Source organism: Trichechus manatus, unplaced genomic scaffold (assembly GCF_000243295.1).
Source record: "Trichechus manatus latirostris isolate Lorelei unplaced genomic scaffold, TriManLat1.0 scaffold00007, whole genome shotgun sequence".
Classification (NCBI taxonomy): Eukaryota; Metazoa; Chordata; class Mammalia; order Sirenia; family Trichechidae; genus Trichechus; species Trichechus manatus.
In genome coordinates this window covers 30,331,966-30,343,414 of record NW_004443943.1, presented here as the reverse complement: position 1 = coordinate 30,343,414, position 11,449 = coordinate 30,331,966, and the positions used below count along the sequence as shown (strand labels likewise).

Below are 11,449 nucleotides of genomic sequence, written 5' to 3'. Positions count from 1 at the left end.
GCCCCGGGTCCGTACCTGCGGGCGCTGGGAGCCCGGGCAGCGGCCGGTGCGCCGGGCTGCGGTGGCGGGTGGCCGCGGGGACTCGGGAAGCGGAGGAGCCAGAGCCTGGACGCGATGAGAAGGTGACGCCGCCGGGGGGCGCCACTCGCCTTGTGGGGGAAGATGCTCGCCTACTGCGTGCAAGATGCCACGGTGGTGGACGTGGAGAAGCGGAGGAACCCATCCAAGCACTATGTGAGTTGTGCCCCCACCTCAACCCTACTGAGGGCTGGCGGAGGACCTCAGGAAAGGCCCCCCTGGGTGGCCCCTCACTCATGCTAAGTGCCCAAGCTAAGTGCCCACAGGGCAGCCGCGTCCGTGGAGTTTCTTCGCAGGGTTGTGATCTCCAGGGAAGCCTTTTCTGTCCTTCCGCCACTCCCCCTCCCTGTTTTCTTTTTGGCATTGGAATTGGCAAGTGGCTGCCCTTGTCTCTTACACCGGTGAAGTCATCTGTCCCTCTGAGCTTTGATGGATGAGGACCCCCGTCTCCCCCAACCAGGGGCGCATTCGTCAGAGTCTCTGAGAACCTCCGTTGGGAAAAGCATCTTCCTCGGCCCTCGCTGGGGCTCGGGTCACTCGGGCTCACGCAGACCGAGATGCTTTCAGAGGCTGGCACTGGCGAAGCCTCACTCTGCCTCCCACGTTTGCTCTAGTCTCTGCCTGCCTAGGCCCTGTCTGGGGGCAAAAGGAAGTTGCTGCACCCCCTGCCTCACCTCCACCCTCAGCACTGAGCTTTGATTTCCTCCTTAAAGTCATTGTGTCCATCGGCGTGAGGAGAACTGTGGCTTTCCTTTTATCCCTCCTCTGGACGTGACCCTTAACCGGGTTCATTTCCTCTTAAGTGATGCTCCATCTCCAGACAGGAGGAGGCAAATGTTTGCTGTGGTCTCTGAGGAATGGTCGCGGCCCCTCCCCCTGCCTTTCCAAAACTTAATGAGAAGGGGCTGATGTTGACCGGGCCGAGCTCCGGGGTCTGTGTGACACGTCCCGCTTTCATCTCAGCCGGTCCTGTCTTCCCATCCTTCGAACCTTAGGAAGTAAACACGGTGTCCTTGACGCCTGGCGACGCCTGCCTGAGCATCTTTGCTCTTGTACTTGAGAAGGAAGAAACAGACACACAGCCGGGTATCAGTCAAAGCACAGAGGACTTTGGGACAGCAGGGCTGCATCTTATTTGCAAATTAGGCATTTATAGGGGGAATTTAGAATGCTCGAAGCATTAATTTTAACAATTAAAACAGGCTGTTGGCTGCTGCCCTAGACTGCACGTTGATCCCTGAAAGTGCCTTTTATTTCCCTGTTGGAAGGGGTTGGTTTTGTGCTAATCTCAGCCGCAGGCTACTCTTTCTACCTCTGTCACCAATAGCCCTGAACTTTGGGTTTCTTTACAGTTGAGCCAGTGGGACTAGGCTTAGGTTGGGGAGGAGGTATATCTGGAGGCTGGTCCCACTACCAGGCAGAGAGCTAGGTGCCTGGGGGGTATGTTCCCTGGCATGGTCAGGAAGTTCTTCCTTTTGTATTACCTGGTTGGGCAAGCATCTCCCACTGCCATTTCAAGAAAGCTTCTTTTGGAGGGCTTGGGTAACCAGGTGGCCCTGCTCTGGGGACAGATGTCCATTTCTGCATTGTCAGGCTGATGGAATCAGCCTTCCTAACTTCTTTTCTCAGATGTTGCAGGCTAAGTTTCTCTTTTCTAGTCCTTGGTTAAGGTTGGCCCTACTTTCAACAGATGGCACTCTCTGCTGTGAGACCCAGACAGGTGCTTTTCCAGCTGTGAATTTTAGGTGAAACATCAAATTTGAGGTCTGACCAATGGTGTCCAAGATTACTGATGCAGGACAGGCTGGCAACAAGCCAGGAGTGTTGCCAAGGTGACCAGGGACTCACTGCAGGCGGTCTTGAGAGGTAGTGAAGAGATGGGGTGCTGGAGTTAGATGGTCTTGTTCAAAGCTGCTCTGCCACTTAGTAGCTGTGGGATTGGGCAAGTTGTTTAACCTCCCTGGGCCTCCGTGTCCTCATTTTTAAAGCGAGGATAATAATAGTACCTGCTTCATAGGGCTGTCAGGAGAATTAAATGAGATGATCTCTGTTCATCACATAGCTCAGTTCCTGGCACATAGTAAACACTCATTAAATAGTAACTTATTATTTGTGAAATTGTGACTAAAAAAATACTTTTCAAAAGCAGCTGTTGATGGTCTGGCAAAAACGAAGAAAGATTTTGGCTTTTAAGATTGATAATAACTTGTTCTATGTGAAAAATACAAAGGAAGTCCTATCCAGTTCCCTTAAAATGATCATTTCCTTCCTTTTTACGGACACAGGGCTTCCTGGGACATCTCCACTTCCCATGTCGGAATCAATGACATTATGTTTGGGCAGGGAGTGATGTCACTGAACAGATGGGGCCATCCAGAGCTCTGAACTATGGTTCTGGAAAACAGTTAACGGAGAAAGTGTTATAAGCTGTGGAATCATGGAGCTTGCAGGGACCCAGAGAATCTCTGGCTCAACCCTCTCATTTTACAGATGAGGAAACTGAGAACCAGCTTGAGTAAAGTAACTTGCAACACAGATAGTCATAGAACCTGGTCTGACTGACCTTTTCCCCAGGGTGTGAGTTTTACTCATTGAATGTACTTTAAGACTGTCAGGGGTTGACTAGGGAGACAAATATCTGGTGGTATCAAGGTTCCTACACACTTGGGTCATTAATGCATAACATAAGGAGAGGGTAATAAATAATAGCGTCCAGCAAGGCTGACGGGCAGGAGGAGCAGGTTGGGGGAGGCTGTGGCCTCTGAGGCTAAGGCTAGCCTCCTCTCCTCGCCCTTGCACAGTGGTACCACACACCAGAAGGCCAAGTCTTCTGGGTAAGGCACTGTGTTGTGGTTAGCTGGCAGGAAGGACATGTTGCATCCAAGTCATGTATGTTCTGGAAGCCCTCTACACTTGAGGATCATGCCTCCTTCCTGCCTCACCTCCACTGATGGTGAGTTCTGAGTCTGTGGTTTGGTAAATTGCAGAGCAGAGAGGTTTTATGGATGTGTGTGTTAGCTGGAGCAAGCTGATGAGGCCTGGGGCCCGAGCAGGAGCTGCTCTGCTGCCTCCAGAACTCTGGGAACACACCGCAAAGATTCTCTCGGGACATTAGCCGAAGGGTAAGCTTGTCCCAGGGATGAGAAGGAGCTGTCTAGTCACCAAGGGTCTGTGCTCTTGGTCTGTTTATGAGAAGACAGGCAAGTGACCTCCATCATTTGGATGGTGCTGTCAGCTCTTGGCTTGCTTCCTCTTTGCCAAGACCCTGCTTGGAATGGGGGTGAGGGGCAGCTGCTAGTTAGGTCAGGCTCCCTGGGCTTCTCTTCTAGCTTTTATGAGCTGCCTCTGAGGAGACCTTAGGTAAACTGGCTTTGGCCTCAGACCACTTGTCTTTAAAATAGTGCTGAATGCAAACTATAGATTACTTCATTGGAAAGTTTTCCCATGGGACATGAGTTCAGGTCTACATAATTCTTTGCACGCATAGGCAGGTGTATGTCAGGTCATATGTTGGCAGGGATAATCTCATTTTTCTAAAACAAACAAGAAATTACTTCTGTTTGAATTTGGAAGGCGTTGTGCTTTCACGGTTGCTTCCTTTCCTGATTGTTTATTTCAGACAAATACCAGTCATGAATGTTCTGATCCTCCACAGGACCCTTTAGGGAATACGAAGAATAGCCAATGGTAGCAGTTACCAACCCTGTGGCAGGGATGGTGCCGAACGCTTAACGTACATTAGTTCACATGATTCCTACAGCCCTACAGGGTGGGGTCTGTAATTCCTTTATACACGTGGGCTAACCGAGGCTTGGAGAGGTAAGCCAGCTTGCTCAGGGTCTCTCTGTTAGTATAAGGCAGAGCTGGGATGTGAACTCAGGTCAGTTTACCTTCAAAGGAGAATATGAACCTAAGATGGGGCCCTTCTCCTCAAATGGCGTCTGGCTGTGGAGGCCAGGCTCAGGCCTGTAGGACAGCGAGAGAGCAGTGCAGGATGGTGTTTGAGGACTGCCTCATTGTCTGGGACATTCACTAAGTGTCATGTGGGTGAGTTTGTAATGGACAATGGAAGGAGGTCAGTGTGGGGCAGGAGGAAAGGAGCAAATCCAGGATGATATCTGGGCCAGTGACACTTGGGATGATAACTTAAGGGTTGACTACGTGGAGATAATACATTCTCCCGTATGTTTAGATCATCACAAACTTTGATCTTGGTCGTGGGACTCAGGGCTACTTTTTTAGGAACTTGCCCCAGACTCATTCACTTCTCTGCCCTTCATTTTTTTCTCTAAACCCTTAGACTGTGGATCCAGCCCCCAAAGGACTTAGGATGCACAGCTGCAGCATGAAAAGGATCTTCTTCAGGGCCAGTTCCATTATGGAATGAGTGGAGTTGGCAGATCAGGGTTCAAATCCTGCCCCTGGCACTTCCTAGCTATGCGATCTTGGGCCAGTCATTCTGAGCCTGAGTTTCCTCACCTGTAACCTCATAGGGCTTTTCGGAAGTTGACCTGAGATAATTTGGGTAAAGCATCTACCCAGTACCTGGCCTCCATCATGGACACTCAACATACATAGTTTCAGTCTTGTGTTCTAGATCACCAAGGCACTGAAGTACATTTAGGACCTGGTAGGTGAAGCTGAAAGAAAAGGGAACACTGAGGCAAAAAAGGAAGGCCCAGCTGTTCATAGTCTGATGGGAATTGGGCCACATGCCCCATGGAAGACACCCAGCATACAAGAGAAACAGATAAACAAGGAGCAGCTGTTCAAACCTGGAGGGGTTCCTAGAGTTGAGCACTGGGATCTAGTGATGGCCTTTTGGAAGAGGTAAGTTGGGAAGGAAAGAGGAAAGAATGTAGGTTGGGAGAGAGGAGTAGAAAAAGTGCTCCAGGTAAGGGCAAGGTCAAACAGGATCCTAGTCCTAAGGTCAAGGCCACACGAGTCAGCACTCTCGCCTGCGAGTCAGCACTCTCGCCTGCGTGCATTGTCTCTCTTTCTCACATACATACATAAACACACACACTCTCAAATGGGAACAGTTTCTTCTCCTTCTCTGGGGAGGGAAGTGATCTAGGGGTGATTCACAGGCTTGACAAGGCTCCTGGAACAACCAACCACATCCTTCAAGCCTGTTGAAACAGGGAGCTCAACCAACCATTTATCATGGCCCTGTTTTGAGCTGAGTGAGGGTTTTTTAGGGGGCAAATCAGGGTTGGAATCACCGTGTGTGGTGGCAGGCAGAGGGGAGGGGAAAGGAAGGGAAAAATAAACCTATTTGATGTCATAGGAGCCTGGTTCCAGCTCCAGAAATAAAAGTGCCAGCTGCTGCATTTTCCAGAGAGATATTCCAGGGCCAGCATGAGTTAATGGACAGTGGAGGCTGTGAATTAGAGGAGGTTTGTTAGGACTTCTGACTTTGGGTTTGAGCAGCAGTCTCCTGGAAATTGCCTTCTACTTTCCTCAGCCTGAGTCACTGACCATAGTTATTTCTTGGCCAGAAAAAAATCTACCAGGCAACTCTGTTCTCTTTTGCCTCTTAATTAAACAAAATAAAACAAATAATCGAGTTATGTACTAGTTACACTCCTTTGAGTTCTGAGAATCCAGGAAAGGGATCATGGCTCAGGACAGGGACCCAGGGAACAGGAAGGACAAGGGGTGTGTGTGGGAAATGAGGTGGAGATGCTGGCTTTAGAAATAGATTTGGAGTGAGGGCCAGAGATGTTCTCTGCCATGGCAATTGCCAAAAACAATGGAAGCGCCCAAGGAGGGTGACTAGCTTTTCACAAGATGGATTCCCAGAGCTGCGGGTTACTTCCCGACTAGGTCAGTCACAGGAAGGCAGGTGAATGGAGAGGACAGGGGCCTGGACATGAGGGTGCGAGGTCGAGCCATGGAAAGGCCCACCTTATGCCCCTGGGTAACTTCCAGGCAAGTAGCCACATAAACAACAGGGATTGAGCCCCTATTGTGTGCAGGGTGTCAGCCAGCGTCTGGGGAGGATGTCAGGATCCACAGTGAGGAGAGAAAGTGAAGAACTAACATGAATACCTACTATGTGCTGGGCAGTGCATAAGGTAGCTTATAGAAAGCCAAACCAAAAACCCTTTGCCACTGAGTTGATTGCCACTCATAGCGACCCTGTAGGACAGAGTAGAACTGCTCTGTTTCCAAGACTGTAATCTCTTTTTTTTTCTTTAATTTTATTTATTTATTTTTTAATTGTACTTTAGATGAAGATTTACAGAGGAAGCTAGCTTCTCATTAAACAATTAATACAAATACTATTTTGTAACATTGGTTGCCAACCCCACGGTATGTCAACACTCTCCCCTTCTCCACTGTCCCCTCGTGCCTTCTCGTCCTTGCGCCTGGGCTGGTGTGCCCATTTAGTCTCATTTTGTTTTATGGGCCTGTCTGATCTTTGCCTAAAGAGTGAACCTGAGGAGTGACTTCATTACTGGGCTAAAAGGGTGTCTGGAGGCCATACTCTTAGGGTTTCTCCAGTCTCTGTCAGAGCAGTAAGCCTGGTCTTTTTTTTGAGTTAGAATTTTGTTCTACATTTTTCTCCAGTTCTGTCCGGCACCCTCTATAGTGATCGCTGTCAGAGCAGTCAGTGGTGGTAGCCAGACACCATCTAGTCGTGAAAGGCTGTTAATCTTTACGGAAGCAGACTGCCACATCTTTCTCCCTCGGAGTGACTGTGGGTTCGAACTGCTGAACTTTCTTTTGGTTAGCAGCTGAGCGCTTAACCACTGTGCCACCAGGGCTTATAGAGGGGATTTTATTTGAACTTTGTAACAACTACATTAGGTAGGTAGGTGTTTTTATCCCTATTTTACAGATGTGGAAATAGGCTTTGAGAGTTCATGTGATTCTTAACTCCGAGTAATTCGGTAGCAGGCCAGTATTCTTACCTTAGTCTCTGACACTGGCGCCTGTGAGCGTGCTCCTTTCTTTCCACATTAGAGCTGGGGAGATGAGAGAGGCGCATAGCCGATGAGTCAGGGCAGCCCCTCCTGAGAGCACGAGAAGTGTGTCGGGCAAGGCCGAGTTGCCGGAGAGCACATGTGTTGTTGGAGATGCCCTGGGCCAGAATCCTGTTGCCACCATTTACTAGCCATGGGACCCAGTGCAAGTTCGCTTACCTCTCTGAGGCCCAGTTTCCTCATCTGTAAAAAACCAACCAACAAACAAAAAATGTGGGGGAAACAGGGGCAAGCTCATAGCGTTGTAGTGAAGATTAAATAAGTTAAAAAAGATAAAGAGCTTAGAACAGTTCCTGGCATGCACTGAGTGCTGCCTAAGTGTTTGCGATAATAATGATTAAGGCCTAAAGCTATGAGTCAGAATCGACTCAAAGGCAATGGGTTTAAAACTGTTCAGAGAAGGGAGAACTCTCCGTGAACTGGAGTTTTCAGGGAAGACTAGCTGGAGAAGATAGGCCTCATGATGGGCCTTGAGGTACGAGTAAGATTTGGATGGGAAAGGGGGTTGGGAGAGCAAGGGAAAAGCAAAGATGCTCGAGGGGGAATATGTAGGAAAAATGTGGGCAAAACCCAAGGTGAATGTAGGGGAGAAGGATGAAGAAGAGGAAGGTCGGGCCCAGCTTCTGAGAACCTCGAATGCCAGCTGAGAGAATTCAGAGTTTACTATGTGGCCATCTCTGAACCTTCCTTTCCTCTCAAGGGGTGGGGGTGGGGTGGGGAGGCTGATTGTCACCACTGGTCCTTTGATGGGCTCCAGGGCTGGCTCTAGGGTTGTTCTTGCAGCTGAGGCTGGAACAGAGCTAGGTAAGGACTGGAACCTGTTTTCTGGTTCTGCTTTGGGACTCTCTAGTTGGCTGACTGGAACCCAGCCCTTCTGTTTACAGCTCTTACTCTGAGGGGTCAGCCTGCCTCATAAAAGTTGATTTTATCCTAGAGATCTTGGGGAGGGAGGGTTGAGGGGGAGAAGGGAGGACAGTAGGGAGTGAGGTGTTGGCTGCTTCTGGCCTGGACCAGTGGAGGGCTCTGGCAGGTAGGGCCTGATGCAGCTGTATTTCATGGGGTAGGGTAATTCCTACCCACATTCCCCATCACTGCCAGTGAAGTACCCCTGTGGCAAGAGAGTAAGCACCTGTCCTTGTAGGGTCTGGAGGCTAATGCTAAAAACTGAAACGTTCAAGCTAATTTTGCCTTCTACTTCAAGATCTAAGCTCATTTTAGTTTTAAACACAATGCTTCAAACTTCCGCTTCATTTAACTCCCACCACACCTCCAGACATTCCAGTAAACCTGATTATTTGTTGTTGTTAGCTTGGTGACCTTATGTATAACAGAATGAAATGTTGCCTGGTCCTAAACCAAAACCAAACCAAACCCGATTCCAACGCATAGCAACACTATAGGACAGAGTAGAACTGCCCCATAAATCTTTATGATCCTTGGTACATTTGAGTCTATTGTCTTGGCTATTGTGTCAGTCCATCTGATGGAGGGTTTCCCTCATTTCTGCTGAGCCTCTACTTTGCCAAACATGATGTCTGTCTCAATTATCTAGTGCTGCTATAACAGAAATACCACAAATCGGTGGCTTTAACAAACAAATTTATTTTCTCATAGTTTAAGTCTGAATTCAGGGCACTGGCTCTGGGAGAAGGTCCTTGTCTCTTTTCAGTTTCTGTTCCTCAAGGTTCCTGTGGTGTGGCATCTATCTGTCCCCATCTGTGCTTCCTTGCTTCTGTGCCTAATCTCCTTTTGTATCTCAAAAGTGATTGGTTTAAGACACACAACACTGATATGGCCTCATTAACATAACAAAGAAAACCCTGTTCCCAAATGGGATTACATGCACTGGTATAGCTTTAGGATTTACAACATTTGTTTTTGGGGGACACAATTCAATCCATAACAATATCTTTTCTAGCATTTGGCCTTTCCTGATGTGTCCAAAGTGAGCGAGCCCAAGTCTTGCCATCCTCCCTTCTAAGGAGCATTCTGGTTGTATTTCTTCTAAGACTGATTCTTAAGGGAAAATATCATAAAAACAACAGCTAACACTTGTGAATGCTTTCTACATGCTAAGAGTTTTACATGAATATTCTCAAAACACCCCCCTGAAGCCTGTAGTTACTGCTATATCCACATTTTACAGACAAGGATGCTCAGGCTCAGAGATTTTAAATAAATTGCTGAACACTACACAGCTAATCAGCTGCCTGTGGAGGAGCCTGCACTGATCCAGGCTGCTGCTCCAAAGCCTGCCCTGCCCCCTCAGAGACCCAGCAGCCCCTAATAACACCTGTTCAGGTTATACCTGGGGAGACTGAGCTTCCAAGAGACTCAGCCTGAAGCCTGCTTGGGTGGCTTCTCCAGCCCTGAATCCTTCCACACGTCATTTTCCCCTTCTAGATCTCCACCTGCTCATCTAGAAAATGGGGCAGTTGCTTCCCTTTTGGCCTGCCTTGCAGACAGAAGATGAGGCTCAGGGGGGAGGTGGGTATGAAAGCTGCTTTGGAAAACACTAAGTCCAGAGAGGAGTCACCTGGTCATGCAACAGTTAATGCACTTGGCTGCTAACCAAAAGATTGGAAGTACAAGTCTACCAAGAGGTATGTCAGAGGAAAGGCCCGGTGATATTGTTTTGAAAAATCAGGCATCGAAGACCCTGTGGAGCACAGTTCTACCCTGACACAGTTGAGGCTACTGTGAGTCGGAGTCAAGTCCATGGCAACTGGTTAAGCCCAGAGAAAATAGCTGTGTGAGGGGGTCCACGACTCCTCAATCTGATTTCTTAATCATTTGGGCCCCTGATCCTCAGGTAATTTTTAAACAAGGTCTACTTGCCCTGCTACCTGCCCTGAGAAGCCAGGGCTGAGTCGGGACACCCTAGACCCTCAGTGAAGATGCCCCTCCAGAGAACCACCTCTGGGAGCTGCACTTTGCTTCTTTCCAAACTGACCATTTTTGTGAACGGGAATAGACAGAGAAATTTCCAGTCCCATTTCTCTCTGCTGTTACCTGAGGGAGGAAGTGACATCCAGGCCGCTGAGCTAGCAAAGGGGAAACAGCTGTGCGTTCTGCCCCTCCACTGGGCTGCTTTTTCTGGCCCTTTGCTGTCATTTCCTTTTGGCTGGTGAGGAAGCCACCCTCCCCAAGCCTGGGTGGAGGCACATGGGGTGGGGATGGGGGCAGAATCGCTTCCTCTGGTATCAATGCAATGTAAATTATGCAGGTCTCCAGGGTCACCTAATCTGTCTCTGGGATCCCTGGTGCATGAACTTCAGACCAGCAGAAATTGATCACTCTTATCAGATTCGAAGGCGGGAAGTGAGGGGTGGGGCTGCTGCCCAATGCTGATGGTGAACTTGCAGGGTGTACCAGGTAGGGTAAGGGATGTGAATGGGTGTGGGCCGGTTTGCACTTCTGCTATCACTGGTAGAGAGCCCTTGCTGTTTCCTTTGGCTAGGCATGTTCTCACTCGGTAATAGTTAAAGGCACCTTGTCCCTACCATCGTTGTAGCTACCATGTATTGATTCCCTGGTTTTTTTTTTTGTGAGGCACTGCCAGGCATTTCGTTTATAGTCTCTAATCCTCACACAGCCCTGAAGGTATGCATTTATTTTTGTTTTTTATTTATTTTTACAATTTTTGGAAGATACACGTTTGTATCCCCATTTTACATATATGGAGGCTGAGGTTCAGGAAGTTTAGGTCACATTGTTCGTAAATCACAAACCCGGGTGTATTAACCCTCCCACGCCCAGCCTGTGCCTTGTTTCATACTGTCACTGTGCCTTACGCACTGGGTCCCTCTCAGGAGTACTGAGGGCTTCAGTTGGCCCAGCATGGTGTCATCCTGTGGAATGGGGCTCCTTGTTGAGAAATCCTGCCTGGCTGCTTTTGCCCACCTGAGGATTCTGAGCATAAAGGGCTTGTCCCTGCCATTTGAAGTGGCTGCCTTGTAAACTCTTTCATGGTAGGCCTGATTTCGACCCAGCTTTATTCCATTTCCTGATGGCCCGGGCCCAAAGGGCTATTTTAAGGGACTCGCCTGTGTGGGAGAATTTCTCCCTGTAACAACAGAGGAGGAGGCCTGGCAGACTTGCCATGGTGCTGGCAGTGGGGTTCTGAGAGAGTGAAACGCCCTCCTGAATTCTGCCTCCTGGGCTGAAATTGATTAACTGGGCCCTCAGCACAGTGTCTGGCACCTGGAAGAGACTCTGTCATTTGTCGACAAGGATGGTGGTGGCTGCTCAGGGATTTCTGCTGGTCAAGCCCCCGTGGGTCAGTGAACTGATCCATCTCCCACAGAGTTAAAGTCTGTAAAAGAACCGTGCCCAAACTTCGATTTCAAACCCACTGCCATCGAGTCAATTCCGACTTA

The 11,449-nt window shown here is 48.9% G+C and overlaps 1 protein-coding gene across 3 annotated transcripts in view; it reads left to right on the top strand.

The window, feature by feature from the left end:
* The first annotated feature begins 74 nt into the window (after positions 1-74).
* The window catches only part of SH3PXD2A (SH3 and PX domains 2A), a 265,189-nt gene continuing 253,814 nt past the window's right edge, over positions 75-11,449 (top strand). For all 3 annotated transcript variants that reach the window (XM_023741172.1, XM_004370109.2, XM_023741164.1), the window contains exon 1: positions 75-234. In XM_023741172.1, the coding sequence (XP_023596940.1) occupies positions 163-234 (72 nt within the window). In that variant the 5' untranslated portion in view covers positions 75-162. The remainder of the gene's footprint in view (positions 235-11,449) is intronic.